A 26,413-nucleotide genomic window follows, 5' to 3' on the forward strand; every position below is an offset into this window, starting at 1 on the left:
TTAACGTCTGCTGTTTGTGATGAATACTGAGGCATATGTGTGCATCTGTATTGTAGCAACTAACTGCTTTTGCACTGTAGATAATTCTTCCCCCCGGTGTGTTTGTCTCATAGACACGCAGGCCCACGTGGGAATGTGAGCGGGTTAGGAGGGAGTGAGTGTGCGCTCACTGAGACCTTATTACCTCTTCCTGCGTGGAGTGTGTTGTGTCTCGAGTGATTGGTGATCACATTTGTAATGGCACACTGCTGCACAACGCCATTATGCCCTTTGTCATCTTACTGAGCCACTGACAGCCAACCGGCTCTTAGAGACAAGAGGTATAAATGACAAACACATACACACACAACCATGTATGTGAGATGATTCTGAGACTACAGGTGTGCATTTAGTGCTTTTAAGTAGGCATTAAACTCTCTCTAGCTCCCAGTTCCCTAATATGTGTGGCATATTGATTTCTTGTGCAAAGAACCGTTCAAGCCCCATTTAAGATTTCTATCCTGCACGTAGCCAGGAGCACACCAAGGCCCCGTAAATTAGGGAAATCGCACATTCATCACGTGCATTATTTTAAGATACTTTGGGAACGTGACAGCTCGAAAATCTATGGTGGTGCATTACAAAACGCTACGACGCCTCCTGTTCTTTCTCTCCATTACTCCTTGGGGTAATGTTGGGGTCATTGGGACACACCCATGATTTAAAGAAGGGTTTTTTGTGGTAATATCCGTTTTTTTTTTTTTTTTTCACATCCATGCGTGTGTATATTGTTGCCGCACGAGCGTGTGATTGAGAGAATTTATAAGGTGCTCTAAATTAGCATTTGTAATGGGAGTGCTTCCAAGGTGAGATTGCAGATGGTGAGTGAATTACAGTGCATGTAAATTACACAGGTTAAGAGAGACAGCTCGCCTCAAAGGCGTCCACAGACAAAGTGAAGCCTTGGGTCAGCGCAGCAGTGAATCAATCAGGCCCGATTGTCGAGGAGTGGATGCACGTTGCCTCCATCATTGTAATTTGCTATGGCGGGACGCGCCGGTGCCCGCTTATTGTAAAGACCTACTGAAAACTGTCTGCGTGTGTTTGTTTGCGATAGTGTGAACAGATACATTTCCACCGCTGCCATGCGTAATCCGCAATTTCGTTTATCTGAAAAGTCCAGCAATACATAAAGTCCCTCAGTAGCTCAATAGCATTACAACACAGCATTCATTTGTGTTGGAGAGGGCTGGTTCGAGAGTTTCACTGAGCTTTAGACGCTCTGGTCTTTTGTAGTGGTGCAATGGAGATAACGCCTCCAATGTGTGGTTCGCTCCTGCACACGTAAACCTCTCATTCTGAGCAGATTATGTATACAGACCAATTACGCTCCTCACATCCTGGGAAATATACTCATTGTTGAGGTATTTAGGCACAAAGCAATTATGTGGGCCTTTTCTACACAAACATACCTTTGGCTGAGCATGTGTGTGTCTGTTTACAATTTGTTTACTCCCCGTCGTGAACTGGGTCAAATTCAAAGCGCAACGCAATTTTGAGACCGATACGGCACACACAGTGTCCTGTACACGGATATCATTTAAAGCTCGAGTAACTTTTAAAAGATGCCATTAGCATCAGGGTGGAGTGGGATATTGTTTATTTGTGTGTGTGGGAGTGTGTAGGCATTTCTTGATAGTTAAATGTCTCCATGTATAGTTGTTTTCAACCTTAATAACCCCAAGTTTGGTGGCTCACCAGGCTGGGAGAGAGGAGAGAAAATGGCTTTCAATTTCACGCACATTTTCTTTGCGACTAATGAGCACCTTAAATATGGCGCCAGACTTCAGGGAAGCTTGTGAAGGCTGACATTTTCACACACAGCAGCACCTTGTCACCATACATGATGTCCCCTCTACCTGGCTCCTGACGTCTTTGAGTGTGTGCTGGATGCTTTCTGACACATCTGACGAGGAACATATTCGGTAACTAAACAGAGTAAACCATTTTTGAGAAAGTGTCCCACCATTATGAGTTATTTCTTATACATGCCCCTACTTCCACTGATCTGTTCAGAAAGGTTCTTTCTCACACACATACACAAACACCAAGCCAGAAATCAGCACATACAGTATGTCATTTACATTTTCTTTCAGTGCAGTCTATGTTAAAGCAGAATTTTGTAGTCAAACTCTAAATGCGATTCTGTTGTCATCCTGGATAAGGCCCAAACAAATTTGTCCCTGCAAAATGGGAACCTGAGCTAATTACAACAGTGAAAATGGTGAAAAAGAGACAGTTAATGCCAAAGCAATTATCTGCTACATTCCTTTGTAGATAGGGAATGGCGCATCGCTCTTCACACCGCCTGATGCTTCCCTAGTTAAACCATATTAGGAGACGTTGTGAGCCGATGTGTCACCAGGCAGGGAATTAGATGAGAGGAGTGATGGGATAGATCTGCCAAAAATATATGACACCACTAAAGTCTGCCGCATCAGAGATAAACACTTAATGTTTGTGAGAGCAGCAGCAAAGGTCTATGCTATAGTGCACACACACACACACACACACACACACACGCACACACACATGCCACCTGGCTTGCCAGGTCCGGTGGTCTACCCCTACTGCCACACAAATGTCTTTCCACACACTTGTCGACTGCTATTTAACTGACAGCAGTTCTCTTTAATCTGCTCATTTCTTATCCCCCGGCGCCCGACAGACTTGTGAGCCACGACACATCAAGTTATTGCAAAAAACCAAAACAATTTCAATTTAATGCTGCAGTAGAAAAAAGGTTATATGAAGTCATATAATGAGTGCTTCATTGTCAACAACAACAAAAAAAGAAACACAGCACAGAATGCATAACAGTGCCTGTGCTGTTAACATGCCAATATTTTACACATAAGATTTCCATTCACTGGCAGCTGTCAGTTACTTCAGTAAATTAACTGCCAAAACGTAGCAGAACTGTCAATTGGAGGTAAGGTAACCATGGTTACCTTTCATATCCCCAAAAATGATGAAGCTGCAGTGTGATTTTATGGAGGAATAATTAGACAGAACAACAAAATAAAAGATACCAATCAAAAAGGCATTCTACAATATGAAACAACAACCAATAGTGTTTATAAATAAAAGGTTACATTGTGGAATTCCTCCTTACATTATAAAGTAGCATCTTTTTATACAACCATTTAAGTGAAATGATGGAACAAGAACTGTCTTGTACAAGAAGTTTAACCCTTTGAGCACGAGGTGGAAATAAAACGTGATTTTTTTTCTTCTCATTTTCATATCTTCTGATTAAATAACATATTTATAAAACTATTGTGCAAAACAATTTCATTAATGTCTTCATATATTGTGCACCAGTAGATAGTCATACTCATCTTAAATTAAAAAATATAAAATGATGCATAATTTAGACAGAAATTAGTTTATGTATTTATGTACACATTTTTACACTGACCTGAATTCATAAAGGCCCCTGATTTGAGCAAACTAAAAAACTGCTATTTTGGATTCACATATATTTCTGCACTGCAAGCTGTATAAGAGGTGATATACCAGACGATGTGACTTTTAGTGGGTAGACAAAATACCCTTGGAATTTGCCCACTCAAATACATATCAACTTGGTGATTTCCAATCTCTAATTTCTCTCTTTTTATATATATATATATATAGTTTACTTTTGGGGGAGGGGAGATTGTAAATATAGAAGTATTTAGGCGTACTCAGAGGGTTAAATTTTTTTGCTGCTGACACCAGCATACTTAGGTCACGTAAAAAAAAAAGAAAGAAAAGAAAGAAAAAAAAGACAGAAAGAAAGAGGGGGAAAAGCAGAAGAGAGAAGTAAAGAGAGAGAATGAAAAGCCCAGATTTAGTTATCAAATATTGAACTAAACCATTTCATTAATGCATGCAGCTTACTGCATCTCAAGGATGCCAAAAAAAACAAAAAACAAAATCAATTTACACAACTTTCAAATACATACAACTTCATTTTAAGTCTTTTTTATTTACCTTCATATTTTACCAGTGACCTCTTCACTCAGCACTGCACAGTTAGAAAATTATCAATTGTCACCATTTTCTCTGTTTTCCATTGTGAACTAAAAATGCAGAAAATTAATGTCTCTAGGGCCAAATGAGTGTTCCCCAGAGGAAAACTCCAAATGATGTGCCAAAACTAAACAGCAGTTTTCTGGCATCTATGTGCAGTAAGTTCTTCGTTAATTACTTTCAGTTCTTTTAATATTTTTTCCCTTAAGAAATGTTAGTCAGAAGGCTTGAAAAAAGGACAGGAGATAAAGAGATGAGAGACACAGTTTTTGTCCTTGGCCATCGCTAAGGTTTCTCAAGTTCACTAACATACATAAGATGGTCCTCAGGGGATTTACCATGGGTCTTACTCAGATGGAGCTTGACAGCATGCTTGCTGGCAAAAGTCCGGTTACACAGTTTACACTGATATGAGGTGCCATTTGCCTCCTCATCTGGGGAAGGGGAGGGGGAAAGTGAATGAGGACTGGGATTTTGGATCGAATGGGCCAAAGAATGTGCTTGGGCTGAAAGCAGTTTCTCAGAGAGCCCCTTGGTGTGGCGTGAAATCTGGCTAATAAGATGCTCTCCAGACAACTTAGCCAAGTCCCTGAGCCGGAAGCCCAGATGTGACTCAAGATGGCTGACGTAGGTAGAGGGGGAACGGATCTGTGATGCACAGTCACTGCAGAAGAAGACAGGGTGGCCAGAGTCTAGATTTTTCAAGAACTTTGTGCCACCTGTCCGCCTCAGCTGGTATTTGACGTTTGCCAGCCAGTGACTAATGGTGGTCATTGAGAGGCCAGTAAAGCGAGAAATATGCATGCGCTCCTGTGGACTGAGATCTGACATAATGTACTTGCCGTCACCCGTTTGCCGCAAACTGGAGGCAAACTGTGCCTGAAGGATAAGTAGATGCTGAGGATTCCAGTTGGACTGACGCCCCTTTCGTTTCTGAGCAGGAGAGATCTCCTCTGATTCCTCTGGAGTCGATGCGTCTATATCCGAGCGCTCTGAAAGACTTGTTGGTGTTGAGGATTTGGACGCATGGCTCTCTGTTAGGTTGCGCAGCATATCAGAGATGTCGGAAAGGGCATTTTCGCGCAGAGGTGAGTTGGACATGAAGGAAACCACAGCAGATGAGGCTTTGGCCATGGTGATGGTTGATGATGGTGAAATTGAGGTGGGAGTTGAGGTGGAGGAGGACAGGGCAGCAGATCCCAGGGAGTTGCTCTTATCGCTCTTTCCTTTGGTCAGATCAATAGGCTGGTCATTGTTGATGTGGTAGAAATAGCGGTCTAGATGTTCATTGGATTTTTTGGTCTGAGATGGAGTGGAGGCAGCTACAGCTGCCTTCTCTGCCAGGCTGTTGCTCATCTTGAAGAGCATGCTCATGGGGTCAAGAGATGGCAGGGCAGGTTTGGCAGCTTTGCCTAGGTGAACATTCATGACAGACTGAAGCGCACTTAAAGGGTTGACAAATGGCTGCTCTGGAGGATGGTCGGTTATAATAGCAGTGCTGCTGCATAAGGTAGACACAGGGGTTTTGACAACATGGTCAGTGCCATTCTCCAAAGACTCTTTTGTGAGAGCGTCACCATTTGAATCTTTGTGAGTATTTCCACCCCCATTAGTCTCAGGGGTTTTGGCTCCTCTCCTTTCCTTGGGGGACTCCCCTCTGGCAGATTCCCCTGCATCGCTACTGCAAGGAGAAGGTGTGGTTCGTCTAAGCGGGGAGGACCTGGCTCCAGGATCCCTCATTTTCTCCTCTACTTTGGCCACTTTTTCTGTGACTTTTTTGACTAGCTCCTCCATGGCATGGAAGTTGTTTTTGGGCAAAGGGGATGTTTGGCAACTAGGTGGAGAAATAAGAGGATGGCTTTTAGTAGGAGACAGGATCTCTTCTCCAGAAAACATATACTTCAGAGGAGAACTTTTCCCTGAGTTGCGCAGGGACAGTTTCATAATGTTGGGAAGCTGGTAGGCAGCGTGAATACTGGGGTAGCCTCCCCAGCTGGGTGTGCCATTCTGTGCTTTGTTGATGGCAGATGTTACTGTATTCTCAAGAGACTTTAATATGTCAAACCCCCCCTTAGGGCTTTCTTCAAGATCTTCTTCTGTCAAATATGGGTATTTGGACGAAACTTCAAACTTCTCGTCGGTTTCGCTTTCTGTTGCCTTCTTGTCTTTGCTATTATTTGTCTCCTTGGTACACTCCACTTCCTTCTCCTCCTTTTTGATCTCCATGGGTGTGATGGCAGGGGAGATACTAGGGGGAGGAGGTGCAGGTGGTGGTGGAGAAAATGCGGTGGCAGCCAGTGGCACTGACTGTACCTTGTCTTCATTGGTAGGTACGGTGTTAGGAGCTGTTGTGGACATTGACTCCATGATAGGTTTGCCTTTCTTGATGGCAGAGTTAGTGACCTTGATGAAGTGTCCTGTGACCATCATATGGGCCGTCAGCTCCTGCAGTGTGTCATGCGAACTTCCACACTCCATGCATTTCAGGATCTGGGATTTCCGTGACTCAAACTGCCACGCATAACTTGCACCGTTCTGATGTCCATACCGATTGTTGGGTGTGATGTAGGGATTTGGGGTCTTTTGTAGAAGGTCATTGGGGTCAGATAAAGAAGGCTTGGGGGTGCCGCCATTGGAATCTGGTGAGCTGGGGAGTTCTAGCTCAATAGGGGCTCTTTTACGAGCTGAGGAGATAATCTTGGCTGCCACAGGAGTTACAGGTTCCTTAAGAGGCACTTTCTGGTAGTGTTTTGTCTTGATCATGTGAACACTAAGGTCCTGCAGTGACTCAAAGGAATGTCCACAGTACATGCACTTAAGAACTTTCTGGGCATCCTCTTTTCCTTCCATCTCCAGGAGGGAACGCTTGCGAGGCTTTGACCAGCGCTTGGCACCTTCACTGTCTGTCTCATGGTTGTCATCCCGGTAGTGGCCCGTCTCATTCATGTGCACGGTGAGCTCGACCAGAGTGTCATAGGCGGCACTGCAGTCTTTGCACCGGAACTTGCTTGCACCAGTGAAGATGGAACCATAAAGTTTGGTGCTCTGCCGATAAAGCTGCACAGTACTGAAGAGGTTTGGCTCAGAGGCTGGGTGCAGCAGCCTACTCTGGTTCTGTGAAACATTCTGCAAGGTCTTGGCCATGGCTGTCTGGTGCCAGTCATAACCGCCACTACCACAGCTACTGCTGCTGCTACTACTGCTGCTGCTACTACTGTGGCTACGTGGGGGCTTTTCTGCTGGTTGCTGAGACATATTCAAGTTCAGCGATGACCAGTAAGAGTTGGTCAGGAAGCTAGTGTAGATAGCTTTCATCTGCTCCAGGCTGTCTGGCCCTAACTGTGTCGCCTCCTCACTGCTTGGTGTGGCCGTTGTTGTCATCATCATTGATGAAGTTGAAGAAAGAGAGGTGAGGGGCTCCTTGGCTGAGCTATCTTCTTCATTCTTCACTGAGGCACTCTCAAAGTCTGACATGCGGTCACTGGATTCACTCAGGTGTGACTCGCTATCCATCTCATGGCTGGAGAAATCGGCTGGTGGAGAGTCATGAAAGCCTGGCCTGTCTTTAAGGAGTAAGTCCTTGTCCTGGCACACATACTTCATGGCAGGTTCCTCCTCCACAGCGGAATCCTCTCCCTCAACATCCTCATCTAGTAAGGCAGCCTCCTTTAGCTCCTCTGGGACATATGCTGCAGTTAAAAAAAAGAGATAAAAGAAACAAAAAAAAAGACATGTTATCACATTGTCCAATGATGAAGATTTGACACATTGCATTCCTACAATGCCTTGTATGGTGGATAGACAGCTGATGAAATGTCAGGCATCAGTGTGTTTTCTCCAGTAGTGAAAAACAATCAGTCAGACTTTTTTATATTATAAAGTGTTGCAGTAATTCCTTCTCTGCTTTCCAATTGCATTACATTGCCACATGGAATGAAGTTATGTTTTTCTTTTCCTTTCTGAAAAGAAAGTGTGGCAAAAAAGAGACGTTAAAAGAATGGAAAAAATGACTGTTCAAACCAAAGTTGCCACCTTATTCTTCTCAAGGGGCAACAGCTTGAAATTAAAACTAAATTTGAAATTAATGAAGCACATTCTGGAGGTGGCATTCGTTTCTAAAGTAATAAATTACTTGTATCAACCTCAGAGACAGCAGTTCCTGTCTGTCAATTAATATGTCTTACGCTTCTTCAGCAGCACCTAATGCATTCTCAAACAGACACACTCGCCATTTAAATTAAGAAAGCATTCTCTCTCATTACACAGCAAAGTGTTGCCTGCTTGTAAATAAAAAAATTATTTTATGTATGACGTTTCCTACATTAAAATCCCTGCACCAAACACATTTATGTCAATTAAGAAAGATTAGAAAGTTGAAAGTTATTATTTACAGTTTAGCCTAGAGAACACAAATGCTCAAGAAAAACATAGTCATGTTTTGTGCAATCCAGCCAGAAAAATAAGAAACTAAAATATACTCTTTTCAATTTCCAGTGCAAGGGATGCAGAATGAAAGGCAGAAAAAGAGAAAGAGACACAGAGAGAAATGTAATGCACTGAAATAATTCCATGCATTCCTAACTATGTCAGTTAATCACTCTTTTGACCAGGTATGTAAACAATGGAGAGAGAGGACACTCCATTGGACACACTGGTTTTCTGTGAACACATTCAATCATGTCTAAATACCACAAACGTCAAACTAGTCATGCTACAACTTCAACACACAGCATATAGATTTAATTCTAAATACAATGTGTCAATTTGTATACAAGGAACATTCCAGGGTTTCCTCAACAAAGACTGAATAGAATTTAAATTTTAAAAACAATCTTTTTAGGTTAGTAAAGAGATTTCATTTAAGCTTAACAAAACAAAACTGCTGCGATGCAACTATGATTGTGTAACAACAACAAAAAAAGTAAAAAATAATGCCATCAACACGAGGAAAGTTACTTTGTAGCCCTTGGCAGAATGATGCCAAGGGACTGGCAAAAACCCTTTTTTAGTTTCTAGTTGTAATGTGCGTACGTCATGGCTTCAGGCATTCTATGCAATAACCTCAATAGGATTGGATTGTTTTTTCTAATGTAGTCATATTATTATTTATAATTAATTATTATTTTTGTTAGTATTATCATTTTTAATTAACAGAATAAATCTAAATCTGATAAATCAAAAATGTATGTAATAGGATTTATATCCTTACAGTTTAAACAGTAGATATCAAATAGTTAGCAATTTAATTTTCTGGATTTTTTGTATGTGTGTGCGAATATTAAGAAGCTAAACAAGTAGTTTCAACATAACTTCATTCCAAGTAGTCAGAAGAACAAAGGAAAAGAGCATTCAATAGTGATTTTTACAGCATTATTATTAGGATCCATCTTCTCACACACATCACAGCCAGTCTGTGAAATCAAATCGCCCCCTACACAAATCACAACCAACTGTGATCGTGCAGCACACACAAACTCGCACACAAAATCACATGCACACGCTTACACACAGCCATCTGTTCTGAATCAGCCAAAACGACAGCTGTTTAAGAGAACAATGCCTTCGTTCAGGAAGCAGAAGAAGCCGAGCTTTACATCAAGGCCAAATAGCAAGGTAAAAATCTTGGTTCCTTCAAATACTTACACTTTAAACCTTCTCATGCACTGTGTCAATTAAGTACAAATTAAATACAACACACACACACACACACGCACACCAAAAGATGGAGGTTTTAGCATGATTTTTTTTTAGATCCCACTAAACCACTCTATGTAAAATGTAAGGTCAACCTTGAACATAATTACACAAAATGATTAGCTGGTAATTAAAGTTAAAAAGAAGGGGGAGTGTGCCAATGGGTAAAAAGAGAGAGAGAGAGAAAGAAAGAGAGAGATAGAGAGAGTGAGTGAGAGAGCGTTTGCTCATCACTTCAAGTACAAGCAAACCTGTCTCACGGTAACCTTGACCTGAACTTGACTATATGTAGAGCACAGAGCGAGTATTGCCAGTGAGTAGGCGTATACCCTACAGCAAATCTGAGGGAGAAGAGTGTACGTTTCTGTATATGTGTGTGTTTTGTTCAAAATTCATTTTTCTGACACCAAACACAGAATTAGCACTGCTTGACAAAACAACAATCGGCAATAAGCCCCAAGATAACATGAGCGGGATGGAGAAAGATGAGAAGAAAGCAGAGGCAGGGGCTAACAAGAGAGAGACCCGACAATCTGCGACACATACACCGAGTGTTGGTGCATGTCCTGGCAGTATTCCAGGTTCCCAAGCCCCCAGTGTACCTAGAGTCTGTGTGTTCTGGCTGGGAACAATATTGAGATTTCATCCCTGAACGTTCAGAAGCCAGTGCTCTGGTCCAGGCCTACCCACACCACACAGGTGCTGTTTTAATTAGAAAACAGGATGCTTGGATCCAAGAGTGGTAAGGTGGGGGTAAAATGAGAATGACCTCCCAATGATTTGGCATCAGATTGGAAAAAGAGCTTGATCTAATTTACACTCAGATGTCCAGGGAGATGACCAGCAAAGAATGCTGTTTTCTAAGACAGTGGGGAGCGTAACCTTGCAAACTTAGAGGGCCGTCAGGGTCTGGAATATTAGAGCACATACTGTCTTCAAAAATATCAGGGTAAGTGGAAAACCTTAATACATATAACAGTGATAAAACTAATCCTCAAGCCCTTTCATCAAAGGAACAAGATTGAATGTTAACTATGTTATGCAAATACTGTATGACTCTTTTTCACAACCATGTGTGATTATATTGTTTGAATGATTTCAAGAACTAAGGTGCGCTTTTTAATTAAAATAAAAAGCCTACTGTCAACCAGAACTGAAAGTCAAATTTATTGAATGTGACAAAAGCTCTTTACTCTGTCCACTAGGATCAACTACAATGTGAATATAAGACACCACTAATGTACAATTTTTAAAAACTTTATGAAAGAAGTCAGTAAGTAATCAGCAACATTATAAAATATTACATTTTTTCCCCTATTTTAATATATTTTAAAATGTAATTTTGAGCAGCCATTATTCCAGTTTTCATTGTCACATGATCCATTAGTAATCATTCTAATACACTAATCTGGTGCTCAAGAAATGTAATCTATTATTGTCAATGTTGAAAACAGTTGTGCTGTGTAATATTTGTGGAAACTTTTTTCAGGATTCTTGGATAAAGTTCAAAGCAAAAAAACAAACAAATAAAAAACTAGTAATGTGCTTTTGGTGTGTTTCGTCCTATACATGGATAATGTAGAACTATATGTATATATATATATATATATATATATATATATATATATATATATATATATATATATCATTTCACATCATTTATACAGACAGAAGTTAAAGTCGGCAGCCCGGTCCAATACTTCTGGGTGTGCGGATGAGCCAGAGAGTGAAAGAGTAAGTAGTTGGTAATTAAAGCTGCTATATATAGCCCCTAAAGCCCACATTTATAATGGGAGGTATCTCTCTCTAATATGCCACTATCTGCAATGTGATATCATTAGGAGGAAAATGGTTTGTAGCCTTAAGCAGACAGGCTGTCTGTGTGCGGCTAGAGAATATGAGATAGCACCAATCCACTTCTCTTCTCCTCTTTCCTTTCGTCCTCCGCCCTCACTCCTTTCCTCACCTCCCCTCCATCTCTCCTCGGCTATCATGACCCGCGTTAATGAAGTTAATTGAATCTGAGATCAATAATGCTTAATTATTGCAATTTGACATGCACAGACAAATTGGTGGGGAGGCCAGACGTGTATGCATGCATGTGTACGTTAGAGGAGATGTAAGTGTGTGTGTCCAGCACCGGGGTGGGCGAGAGGGCACGGCTGGACAGCGGAGGCAGAGAGAGAAGGATGGACGAAGCAGACAGGCGTGCCATCGATTCCAGAGAGACGCCCCATCGACCAGGCCTACTGACTGATGGAGGCCCTGCTCCAAGGCTAGCTGGAGAGAAAGAGAGAGCTCACTGAGACCACTTTCGCCAGCCTGGCCTGCCCTGCCCACAAACGGCACATTGAGATGGATTGGCTGGACAGAGGAGCGTAACACAGAGAGAAAACGAGAAAGAAAATGGCAGACACAGATAAGAGGGTTCTACCTATGGAATCATTGGTGTTTTGTTTATAGAACGCATGGCCGTTACTAAGTGATGGTTACCATGGCTATAACTGTAACAAGTTTTGTTTCCCTGCATTGTCTCGGCAACCAGATGAAGACCAGAGATATTTTAATTTATGAAAACATTAAAGGAATATTCCGGATTATTTACAACTTAAATGTTTATGGACAGCATCTGTGGCATCTGTGACTTTAATTGCAATGTTGATAGCTGCATATTTTAAATGTTTATTTGTGATGCTGCACAAGCCTGCTAGGCTTCTACTGCTATTGCATTGCTGTAAGCACATTTTGCGTTTATCGAAATTATCGTCTGCAGTAACTGATCATGCCACAGATGCAGTACATGGACATTTAACTATGAATAATACTCAAATGTGAATTTGCAGCCAATTTTACTTCTATATTTCCTAGTAATACAGGACATTCAATTGTGGGAAAAAGTAAAGTAGGACTGGATTTTATCTATAAAAGATGATTGGATTGTGAAAACATACTATTATATACTGTAATGCAGACAGATTGAATGAATGATAGTTTGTTAAATATGAATGACATAAGCAAAAAGATAAAGTTGTTAAAAAAGAGCTAAGTTATTAAAAATTGCCAAGACATTTTTTGAAATAACATGTACTATGAATCATTCCTAGAACATGCATTAAGAAATTAAAATCAAGCTCATTTTTATTATTTCATGCTCACTTTAAGAAAGACTCATAGCTATTGTGACATCAAAAACCTTGAAAAAATTGTTAACAATGAATTACAGGTACTTTTAAAAATACTCTCATCTTTTGTTATAATAATGTGAAAATATGAGGTTGTGGAAGAGTGTGAGAGAGAGCGAGAGAAAGAGCAAGCTGGTGTGGATTAAAGAAAAGAAACAGGGCTGGAGGTGCATCGGCGCTGGCAGAACTGAGAGAAAGCTGGTAAACACAGACGCTAGCACGGCTAATCGCCCGCTCATGCCACTCAGCGGGAGAGCCCCTGACAGTGTGTGTATGTGTGTGTATGTTTACACACCCCCGCTCCCCCCCCCCCCGCATGTGCACAGCAACCGGTAACCACGCTGGAGAACAGAACTTCCCCCTGCTGCCATAGCACCTCCACTGGAGTTAACACTCCTACACGGCATCAAGATTCGACAGCCTCGAACACACACGTGAGCGCTCAGTCATACAAATGATCCTGTGTGCAACACAATAACGTACAAACAAAAAGTTGATTTATATTCAAAAACCGGCTTGGTGCTGATGCAGACATTTAGAAACCCCTAAGGAAACCTAAGAAAACGTAGAGGGGGTCTTTAACCTCTGATAAGCGTGTTTTAGCACTGATTATTACTATAGCTGCTCAACTGAAATATCCTTTATTCATCAGCTTCAATGATGTATAAGGTTCTGTTGACAAAAACGTTCTGGAGCCGCATCCTCTCGAGACACCTCCAATAAAAACCTTACATGTGCTTTTTGGATCTATTTCTTCAGAAATTTGAACTAAGAGGTTAAAACAGCACAGCATGGACATTCTCAGGAGTAAAAACACGCTCCACCTCTTCCAAAATGCTATTAGTCACTAATGAACACTAACGTCCGCCCTGAATGTCTCCTACGATTCTGGCCAATGCTTCTTCTGAAGGTTTGCCACAGTTGCTCCTTTAAGAAGGACCACATCATCAGACAACCATTTCCAGGTCCTCTACTTAAATATCCAAAAAGACAAATAATACTATGCAGGTTATAGCTCTAAAAAACCAACACATATTAGAAACATGCAAAGAAATTTTGGTCCCGCTTTATATTAGGTGGCCTTAACTACTGTGTACTAACGTTTAAATTAATAATTTGCTACAATGCACTTATTGTGTACATACATGTTTTTACATTGTACTTATATTTTTAAAAATACCTGCATGTAATTACATCTGTAATTCATTTCTGTTATTACATTTATAATTACACTGTTGATCCATCCCTTACACCTTAACCCACCCTTAAAAATACCCATACCACCAAACCTGTCCCTAACCTTACCCGTATCCCACCTCAATAGCAGCAATAGTGTTTTGCAATACAATATTAACACAATAAGTACATTGTACTTATTTGTAGATGTAAGTACATAGTAGTTACGGCCACCTAATATAAAGTGGGACCGAATTTTCTAAGTAGTGACAGGATGAAATTCAACTATCATCCACCTGGCATTTTAGATACTGCCATTAAACATCAAAAACTTCAGTGACTACTATTTGTAAGCAAAATGTGCTGAAAAAAAAATGCAGTGAATAACTTTCACTCTTAAAAAGAGACAGTCCCTTTATGAAAGTATCATTTCTACCTTTTACTATAGGGATATCTTTAAGTCTTAAATCATATTATATTTAGTGCCCTAAAGCCTCACTTTCTTTTCTATCACTGAGGTTTGTGATTGGTACTGCTTACACTGATTATGCTACATTAATTTTAACATTACCACTGAGCTGAGAGTACACAGTAAAAGTGAACTAATAAAAACTATTTCTACCTGATATAACCCTTAAAAATATTTTGTTAAAACCTAATGTACTCATTTTTGTCACATTAAATTACATTTAAAATAATAATAATAAAATTTGTTAATTTTAGATGTTACTGCATGAAACACATTTTTTAGGTTACCTGATGAATATATATATATATAAGCAAAGGGAATGGAATAGCCTCCTGTTCAAAAGTTTGGGGTCAGTAATATTGTTTAATGCTTTTTAAAAGCAGTCTCATGATCAACAAGACTGCATGTTTTAACACAAACAGTAAAAACTAATATTATGAAATATTACTATTTAAAATAAGTACTGTCTATTTAATTATATTTTAAAATGTAATATATTCCTGGCATATATTCCTGAATTTTTAGCATCATTACTTCGAATCATTCAAACATGCTACTTAATATTTTTGTGGTAACCATGATCTGCTAGTAACGTTGATCTATATTTCAGGATGTCAAACTGGAAATCAGTGGTTACTAAGGCTGTTCTCTGATCGATGAGTGAACGTTCTCGAGGACTGACAGAAATCTGAGACTGCAGCAGGTGTTTACTGTCCGGAAAACATGCTGAATGAACTCACTGCTCACCTGTGCAGATAACAATGAGGGGGAAAAGTGCAAATTTGTCCATATTTTATTTATTTTCATATGTGTGTACACACATAAATAATCCTTACTGCTTTTATTTATTTATTTATTTATTTTTGTACTGGTTGAATATATTACAAAAATAGGCCCAGATATGAACTCCAGTTAGTTAATAATCAGTCTAGTGTGTGTGTGGCTCTGTTGTCTGAAGCGGCTCTCAAACAGACACCACAAACAATTATAAAGCAGGAGGAAGATGATCTCCAGCAAATGATCCACCCGCCTGCCTTTGTTATTCAGATGTGCTCCACTTGGAGAAGTCACATTCCTAAAGCACGGGGCAACCGGAGGTCAGACACATCTACACAAACACTTGGAACTCCCAAGAGGCCGAAAGAGAGCGGGAGAGAGGGAGGGGCGATTGTCTTTGAATGAGTTTACATGAGTTTACATGTGTGTCTTACTGAGAATCTCTAGGTTTTTCTCGGTGACTTGTGTTGTTCCTCTTCCTCTTTCAGTAATCCCTCCCATAACATGTCTTTCCCTCCCTCTCTCTCTCCCTCTGTCCCACTCAGAATCACAGGAGTGTGTCAGTCTCCCATTAGAGAGGGTTGCTGGGTAATGGGAGAGAACAGATCTGCCTTGCTGTGATCCCCAGGGCCTCACTCGGCTCGACTACCACACACACACACACAAAACACATATTAACACCACAATATAAACATGGTTATGTGTGTGCAGAAAAAATACATATGTATAGAAAATAAAACATGGCAAAAAAGACGAATATGGAATTTTCAAAATCGACTAAATGTGTGTTAGTCAATCGGTCTAAAACAGAAGATAGTTCACCCAGAAATGAAAATTCTGTCGTAATTTAGGCCTACTTTCTTTGTTCTGTGGAACACAACAGAGATGTTGTCTCAGTGTTTTTTTGTTTTGTTTTGTTATTTTTGGATAAAATGGAAGTCAATGGTAACTAAAACAGTTTTGATTACCAACATTCTTCAAAATAGCTTCTTTTCTGTTCCACAGAAGTCATACAGGTTTGGAATAACATGAGGATGTAAATGATTAAATGATTACATAATTTTCATTTTTGGATGAACTATCACTTTAAGAAACGTGTTGTTAAAGGGCATGTACATAATACACATTCTTGAATTTTTAATAGTTAGACTTCTTTTAATTTGACATGCAAGACAACAGTCTAAAGATGTCCATCTCAATGTATAACTGTTGCAGTGCTGTTTTAATTAAAGCACTGGTGCTAAAAACATCAAAATAAAAATATTTACAAGAAAAAAAGTCTCAACCTCACTTACGGACAAGTCATCCAACAAGCGACAATCGTGACCCATCCCTCCCGCAAACACACAAAGACAGAAAATAGACAAGATCTCTGATTTGAAACGAAAAAAGTCACTGTGTCTCTCCCACATACACAAGCCCTGAACTTGGCAGATACGTTAGGCAGCAAAATAATAGGCATTTTCCAACCCATAATGCAGAGTGTTAGCCGGTGGCAGTCCACTGATTTAGGTACTACGTCGAGACGTCAATCTGAAGGCCTTGGAAGAGAGAGAGAGGGAGAAGGAGGGTGATGTAGATACACAGAGAGCGGGCCTGCAAAGCAAAGACGAGCGAGATAGAGGGAGCGAGATGCTCCTAATGGGAGACATGCAGTCATCTAGTCGCTGACTCTTTCCATTCAGCGTGTCACTGGGTATCCATTACCTGCCACTCTCCTCTGATCTCTTTGGACAGCTCTGATCAAAAGATGTCATTTGACCTACTCGCCCGCTCGTGCTGGCCCGCCGGGGTACGTGGCCCACGAGCGCGGGGCGGGAGGGGGCTGCCTCGCCCGTAAATAAAACGACATCATTGCTTCAGCGTCCCGTCATGTTCTCGGGCCGATTATGATAATAGTGGATCTGTCAGCACGTAAACGGACAGGGCAGCCACGGCGCTAATGCGCAGGATATAGCCTCTCTGCCTCCGCCGCCTTAGTTCCTGCTTCGCTCTTTATTGGGTCGACTTTTCCCTCTCTCTCTCCTGCTCCTCTCATTGGATAGCACCTGAGAAGCAAGCCCTGCTTGTTGAGGATGTCAGGGTTAATCTGTTAGCATCGAGCTGGGCCGCGGAGGCAAACAGAAAGAGATTTGCCTTTTTTCTGATTTGGAGGCAGACAGGGCAGAGGGTGTAGATGAGCTGGGAGGGGACTGATTGCCTATGATATTGCTCGTGCCGCGTTCGAGAGGTCCACGCTCGGGCTGCAGGCAAACATGGAAACAGACACATAATCTAAACAAAACCAGACGTAGAAACAACACGCCGGCGCACGAACACATCATAGAAGATGAAGAAAATTACACACAATGCTGCAAGAGGAGACGCACACAAGCGCTTGGGCTCGGTGGAGGCAGGACGGTAAAAGGCAGGCGAACGTGCAGGGTTTTAGAGGCGAGAAGAACGGCGCACAATAAAGCGAGAAAACAACACTGCTCGGAGGCAATTTAGACTGCAAAACACAAACCATTAAGTTTGTGCATTATCTTTTAATTTAATCTGGAATGATTTATAATCCATCACGCAAGGCTTCAACCATATCCAATTATTCTCTGTGCCTTGATTGACAACAAAGGTGATTTATTAAGCTAATAAAAAGTGATGTGCACCCAGCCCCCCTCCTTCCCCCCTCGACACCCCCCACCGCCCTGTGAAAATAGCCAGTGAGAGAGACACTCTGCTTACAGCAGTGTAGCCGTTCACAACCGCCCTTGGCCACGGGGCTGGGGTCACGATTGTCACACTGGAGGTGTAGTTAAAAAGCAGATCTTAGATCAGAACATTGCAATAAGCATAATGACTTCATTTTATCTATATTTAAAGACATACACTAGAGTAGTACCGCTATCGATGCATGACAGGAAATTAACAGTAGCCTCATTCTTGTGAAGTTAACATATTTGTTTATCTCAAATGAAAATTACATAAATGCATATTCGGAAGGGAGAGAGAGATGCTCTCTGGGTTTTGGCAGAGAAAAATGACATTATGTCTTGGATTTGTTCATTTTGGGTATGTATGTGTCATCTTGTCGCAGCTGCTAAGGGCTAATGTTTTGCTTTGGATATTCTTTCTGATTATTAATGAAAAGCAGAGGACAAGGATGATGATTTTCTTCGAGACGCTCATAAATAATATTAAAACTGTGCCAACAACAGGGCCAGCCACCTAATGAGCCTTTAACCCTGTGTCACATATGCCTTGTGTTAATTTTAGACCTATAGCTATGAGGCCACATTCACACAGCTGTGTGTGGAAGTAGAGCAAAGAACCCATACAACACATTTGACTTCTTTTTACTGAAAATAAAAGATGTAGCTTCAGGATACGGAATAGTTTGTGTGCAGATTCCTTCAACTGTACAGTATATTGTCACGTGAACTGTCGATCGCACGTGTGTGTGTGTGCGTGCACGTGTTCTGAATGGCTCATAAACCACAGGAGGACACATTAATGTCCACAATGTTCAGCCTGCCCTGGTAAACACACAACCCCCTCAACTAATGATGCAATAAGAAAACAAGCCATCACAGCCCCTCCACAGAGAGACACACACATACACACACCCGCTGTAGCCGACAACAGATTTAAGATCTTAATATCACATACTTAATAAGGGTGGGGAAATATGTTGGTGGTCTACCAGAGAAGCATTTACTTTCTTGTCCAAAAAATTCTCAGAAATGTCTGGGAATAGCCAGAAGACAACAACAGAAACACAGAGATAAGATATCGAAAGGTAAAGAGTCACTGAATGGACGACTTATAATGTTGTAAATGGCACATTTTCCTCAGTGTGTGAAAGTGAGGCTTGAAACATGCTTCTTTTTGTCCAGATAAGCAGACACGACTCTGGCAGTACATTCTCTCGCCTCATAAAACTGGGGCCCAGGGCAGAGGACCCTGTTCGCTCTCTTTACAGGCTTCCACAGTTAACAAGAGAATGGCTCTCGTTATAACTGTCCCAGCACAGTCGTGGACCTTTGCTTTGTGACGTTTAAAAATGTTGCCTGGCTACACTAGGTCACTGTGATGCTACAGAGCCATTATTTCGCTATCTTTATCTCCTGCCCTTCTCTCTCTTATATTTGTGTCGATTATATATATATATATATATATATATATATTATGCACGTATAGAAGAAAGTTAAAGGTGGAATGAAACTCGCTTGTATGCTACGTGCCGAAATGAAACACAATAGGATGTAAACAGGATGTGCAATTAAGACACCACCAATCCAGACAGTTGGGCTGCTGCATAACACACACACACGCGCACGAACACACACACACACACACACACACACACACACACACACACAGATAAACAAGCAAAACAAAATACAGAACAAGTAATTTAAAATAGTGATATCTAAATTATCAAACTAAATAAGCTGGTTCTATCCATCTCATCCTGTTCTAGAGGAAGTATAATTATGTATGTTTTTCCTTAAAGCAGAAAATCATTGCATGCTTTTAAAGGGTAATAAAATAATATTGTTATAATAAAGCTATTGCACTATGATTGCATTTAAATCAGCTGATTATTGCTCTTCATTAATAAATAATTATTATGGAATTTCTCTCTGGATATCACTTTTAAATCAAAGAAAAAAATAAAATACTGTACAGTGTATTCCGTAATAACATCACATGCGGATTTCACTGAATAAAATATAAGAATAATTTGTAATATTTATTTATACGTATTTTATATACAATACAGTAAAAAATAACACCTCTTTCACCATCAACAACAACAACAACAACAATTATGATAATAATAATAATTATTATTATTATTATTATTATTATTTAAAAAAAAATGTTTAAAAATGCAATAAACTCCAGGATCTGTTTTGGTGACGAGAAACCAAAGTGCTGCATATCAATCAATTTTCAGAACTCTTCAATGAGGTTTGTTTCCCTCAGTGTCACATTGCATCCTGCATATTTTCTGCTTAATTTGATATTTCAAAACCTGAGCTCTTATTTGGAATAAAACTTTGATTATTCTGTTTGTCTTTCTATGATTTATTACACGACTGAAATTAAAATGCAACTCTAGATCTTTTAAAATGGCATTCGTTCTAAAAGGGCATTCATTTACGTTGATATTGCATTACAGACAAGTTATTCCTAAAATCACAGTGAATGATGGATAGCTAGTGCTCTATAGCCATCAACACCTCTTAGTGGGGGCCGCGCTCTGATTGGTTGAGTGCCGCAGGGCCCTCTCCTCCCCTCCCCTTTGAGTCCTAGGGGCCGCAGGGCCACTGATCTGGGCTGGGAACTGATAGAGTATCCATTTCAAAGGCCTGGCCTGTTCCACGACTCCAAAAGGGGGGGAATGAAATATAGCAGGAAGAGGGACGCCACATTTAATTATCTCATTATCACACAACGACAAACGAACACAAATGAAACAGGCCAAAGAGTGATCCCAGAAACTCAGAGCGTTAAAACGGCCCCTCTGTCTACGTGTGTGTGTGCGCGTGTGTGAGAAAATGCGTCAAGTCTCAAAGAACTAAAGGCTCGTATTTAGATGTTTAGATGTACAAGCTCCTTTAAACTGCCATTTAAACTCACACACACATACACACACCCTCAGGGCTTATGCTTGGGAAGATCATTAACCTCTCCATACCCAATTAAAGTGAGAGTTGGTGCGAGTGAGTGTGTGTAAAGAGTAAACGTTTGCTTCCATATGTGTATGTGAAATATTGCATCTTCTCCTCAGTGTGATTAATTTACAAAACATTCACATCAAGAACACACGGTGGATAAAATGTGCACACACACACACACACACACACACACACACACAAACAAACACATACAAAAGCTAATCAGTGTGTCTGTTGTGAATGCAGTAAGGATGAGGAAGAGTTACCACCTAGCATTGTGTTTGCAGGATGGAACTCCACAGGGGAGCTAAGAGAACTGCGCCACGGCCATGAACCTCACAATAACACCACAATACAATCAATACGACACACACACACACACACACTGCACACAACTCACGGCTACAAACAAAAACCACGTTTCTTGCAATAACCTGGACCACAAACGCTGCTGTACACTATGAATGGCTACGAAGAACCATAGTGCCGCCTTATAAAAAACAATCATAAATTCAGTGAATTCTCCAGAAATAATCTAAGGCAAGAACAGTACACACACAAACACACAGCACCTCCCTCGCCTACAGAGAGAATGAGTAACTCTAAATGTCACAGATGTTCTGAAACACCTGCTTTGGAAGCCAAACTAACTAAAAAAAAACCCCCCAAAAAAACCCCAACAACAATAAGAATCGAGATTGCTCAACTCAAGGCCAGTTTTACGGATTAAGAGGGCTTTAGTCATTTTTATTAATTTTAGTTTAGCCATTTTATATTGTATACGACTGCAAAGGGAGGACAGGAAGCGCAGGATCAGGATATGACGCGTGCTGGAAACAAACTGAAGTTGCCTGCATATGAACGTCTTAGCTTGATACATCAGAGCATGTGTGATAACTGTTTATCCTTTGATGTATGGATTAAAAATATTTATTTATTATTATTATTATTATTTTAAATTTTGTTTTGCCATAATAATCCAACGGTAAAGATCACATATTGTATCATTATCATGATAACTTTCAAAAAATGTCACCGCCCTTCACTCCAGTGGAATAAAAAACCTGCAAGACAAAGACAGACAGCATGAACACTCCCTTCTTCCTGAACAAATCTTTGTGTGAGTATGTGTGTGTATCAGGGAAGATAAAAAAAAAAAAAAAAAAGACTACAAAGTTTGCCAATTTTTGCTTGATACCATCTTCTCCCTAGTCTCATGATTTTTTTTCCACTACCACTTCTACACTCTCCCTTCTTGCAGCACCTCCAAACAATAAATAAAGCATGTGTGTATGTGTGTGTATGTGTGTGTGAGCGCAGGCTCTGTTGATAATCCTCCAGAGCTGAAGCTTATCTGCATTGTAGAGAGGTGCGAGGCAGACAGTCCCTATCGCAGGTATTAATGTAGCGCAGTTCCCTGTGTCACGATGGAGAGATAAGCAAACACACAGCAGTCCAAAACACTCCAAACACACACACACACACACACACACACACAAAACATAGCCAGAGGTATAACAGATTGTTTCCCCCTTAGCCTACAATAGAAACACAACTAACAGAGGAATAGTGAAAAATTGAGAGCAGCTTTAATACTGAATCCAAATGTGAGCTCTATAAAACATAATAAACGTATAATAATATTAGTGCACACACAGACACACACTATATACATATATATATATATATATATATATATATATATATATATAAAAAACTTTTGCATGAATAATGTGTTAGGATGTTGAAAGAGTGATTTGGGAGTGTGTGTGGACAGTGTGGGACAGCTGTAAGCACTCTTACCCAACTGTTACACTCATGTGTAGCATGTATGCAATTCAATTGCACAGCCAAAAATTATTTTGAGTTATTCAAAGCCTTCGTTTTGCATCCACAAACTCTCTCACACACACACACACTGAAATACCTCTCGCTCAGATGTGCATATGTGTACTTAACACGTTACGGTAAAGATACGCAGCCAAGGCGGCCAGCGTCATAACATTTGTGGTTTTACACGCACAGCTGGGAGCACAGAAACGCACTCTGGCACACAAACTTTCCCCCCACTGAATTCCAGGGTTGGGTGACTGGATCGAGCCACAGGAATTCATAAACAGTGAGGGCCTTATCAGCCGGGAGAGGGACATCCTCTCAAGCGCGCAGCAGGAGCGATGTGGACCGTGTCATCAAAAAGCGCCACAGACAGCCACAGGAGAGGGGAGGAGTAAACTGCACTCATTAATTTCTTTATTTTTTTCTTATATAAAAATATATATTTTATAAGAAATATGTTAAGTAATAGTACAGAATAAAATATGCATATAGAAATATGTCACCGGCATAAGAATCAATCACATTTAGAAACTAAAAATAAATAAAATTAAAATTTAAAAAAAAAAAAAAAAAAAACTGGTTTATTACTACTAATAATGATAAAACTAATTTTCTTAATTTCTTAAAACAAAAATGTAGCATAATAACAAAAGAAGAAGAATAATTTATATTTATTTAAAACCACTTTTGGACAAAGAATTATGGTTTTAAGATGTTATTTTTTTCCATCTGCAGCTCAGAGATGATGGCAGGGGACTTCGAGGCCATATCTAAAAGTATGCAAGTTAATAAGACTAAAAATACCACAGCAGCCCCCTGAAGTGATTTTTTTTTTTTTTTTTTTGGGGTGTGTGTGTGTGATTATATTAGCAATCCAGTTGTACACGGCTAACCAGGCTGGGGACATTTTAACCATTTGGTTTCAGAGGCATTTGTTTTTAACATTAACGGGCTGTCAAATTAGGTCTCTGTATTGGAGCAGACAAAATCTGCATCAGCAATCAGTCGTGAGAGTAAGTGTAATGTTTGACTTCAGAGCGTAACTAGCAGCTATAGGGACTGACCCAGGACCAGGTCAATATATAACCTCACAGCGACTCAATAAATCACTTAAACCCATGTTTGACACAAGTGCAACTGCGAAGAGAGATTACGCTGATAAGCCATTTAGCTACACATTTACTGAGAGCCAGTGACTGAACTTACGATTGATTATGTACCAAGAGCAGAGCAGGGATGCTAGGAAAACATTTTAAACATTCTGAAGTGTCCTGACATAAAGTAGCATTCAAATTTCATTCTGCGTTTATTTTGCGAGACCGTCTCTTCCGTCTCTGCCTAAAAAAAGTACAGAGTTATGAATAAAAATCCTTTATCATGGAATGAGTAATTTCAAATCAGAATAGTATATACCACAATATAGTTATTTTTACAGGAAATCTAGTGGGGGAAATTGTTTATTTTAATAGCCATGGGGAAATGCCTATTTTCGGATAGTTCAGTGTATTCTGAACAACTTGTGTCATATGTTCACAGTTCTTCTTTGTTTACATTTTTTGGGGCACGTCCAGCTCTGCATTTTCACATTATGTTTTGTGTCACTCTCATGTAAATAATGTGGAATGGCCACCAAATGTCACATATACAAACAGCGCATTATAAACGGCACATCCAAATATCTAGCCGTTTTCATAATATCAAAGGAAAGGCTCATCATCATATTAGTCTGCAGAGTAATAGTTTCATGTCAAACATATCAAACACTAATCAGATATAGCCTGAACAACACCTTTTTTAGCAACCATCCTGTGAAAAAAAACAACTCTTAACGCTCTCACAGACACTGAGTTAAGAGCCTTGACATTTCCATCTCTATAATTTTATCAGAAAGGTACGTTGAGGAGGTGTGAGAGTAGTCGTGTCTATCTGAGGCATATTTGTGGTACGGTGCAGTAAAGCTATTTTTTTCTCCATTATACAAAGGGCAAACCATGTCAGTGTGACGTCTATGAATGCGTTTTACAGTGTTTTGACTGGACTCTCAGTCTGCACCTGTGTGTGAAGATTAGAGCGACTCTTTTATCTGATAATGACTAACCAAACATTATTTACAACATACAGCACGGGCGCTCCCTCATGTTTAAACTAGCATGCGGGAAAAGCACCATTCTAATGCCGGACGGATATATGCAGGATGATTGCTGTGTGAATTCTGAAATTTACAATGAACTTTAATATTAAAGTAACATTTGGGAGAACGCTTTGGTTTGGGTGGTGAGCACACTGTTCTGAGTCTTATCTATGTACGTAGAGTGAAATGATGGAGAAAGCGAGAGAGAGAGACAGACAGAGACAAAAAGACAGGCCCATGGGAGAGCTGCTGCTAGAGGCAACATGACCTCACATTACCTCAGAGACATGTAGGTGCAGGAGACACTGCTGTCTAACCAAGTGAACAGAGACATGGGCACAAACACTCCACACACCATGTTACTGCAAATTATTACATGGCTCTCCAGAATACTTGATTCTGATCTGTCAATGCAAGCATTCTGCGGTCAGATATTTTTGCATAATAACAGCTAAACTGTATAATTGACCGTCTGACTCTACATTATCCCACTTGCAGCACACAAACAGCAGATATTTACACACCTTGTGCCCTCTATCAAACCCAAATTAATGGCATGAAAATTATATATATATATATATATATTTTTTTTTTTTTTTTTAAATAATGACTACAGTGTGAACTAGGGTTGTCAAATGAATAGACATTACTGGTACAAAAAAAAAAATATATATATATATATATATACACACACTGCTTTCAATCACTCTTGTTCGTGTTTGTTTGAGCAATCTCAATCATATCTACTGAGCATGTGAACACAATGGCCTATCAGAGGTGCTAGTTAGTAAGTTAGTCAGAATCCGCTGAAAACGCATGAGGCGCACACTTGCGAATCCTTTCATTATAACCAACAAAGTGTAATCACAAAGTAAATAAAAGATTCATTGTACAATTAATAAAGCTTTATTTTATTATAACAGGAGTTTTCGCCAGAGTGCAGAATTCAGTGAGCTTGTGCTTTAGAGATTGACAGACTTAGTGATTATAAAGGGAGGGTTCTTCTCTTGCTTTCTGTTTATTACCCATTCACAATCTGAATACAAGTTTAGTTTTTCATGCTCCTAAGTATACTGCAAAGTGGACAGACAACTGCATTTAAATGCATGATTGAATCGTAGATTGACAGTGATAACCAACTGACAAGACAAAACAAGTCAAAAAATTTTTAAATACTTATTTCAACAGTTTTTGCTCTGGTACCAAAATTGGTACAGAGAACCGCAAACTTTTACTGGTATTGGTACCGTGTGAAATTTTGGTACTGTGACAACCCTAATGTGAATGCTTAATATACAACAATACAACTGATCTTGACACCATTGTATGGCCACATACACACTGTAAGTTTCAGGAGTGACAACTGCATTTAAATACGGGAGTGAATCCCCTAAATTATCGTTACATGTATGTACGGAACACGAGT

At 40.1% G+C, this 26,413-nt stretch overlaps 1 protein-coding gene across 1 annotated transcript in view; it reads right to left on the minus strand.

The window, feature by feature from the left end:
* Nucleotides 1-2,731: 2,731 nt before the first annotated feature.
* Nucleotides 2,732-26,413, minus strand: part of tshz3b (teashirt zinc finger homeobox 3b) — a 39,714-nt gene continuing 16,032 nt past the window's right edge. Inside the window, exon 3 of the mRNA XM_051900358.1 lies at nucleotides 2,732-7,745. Within this exon, the coding sequence (XP_051756318.1) occupies nucleotides 4,342-7,745 (3,404 nt within the window). The 3' untranslated portion in view covers nucleotides 2,732-4,341. The remainder of the gene's footprint in view (nucleotides 7,746-26,413) is intronic.

This window comes from Ctenopharyngodon idella, chromosome 7, assembly GCF_019924925.1.
Source record: "Ctenopharyngodon idella isolate HZGC_01 chromosome 7, HZGC01, whole genome shotgun sequence".
Taxonomy (NCBI): domain Eukaryota; kingdom Metazoa; phylum Chordata; class Actinopteri; order Cypriniformes; family Xenocyprididae; genus Ctenopharyngodon; species Ctenopharyngodon idella.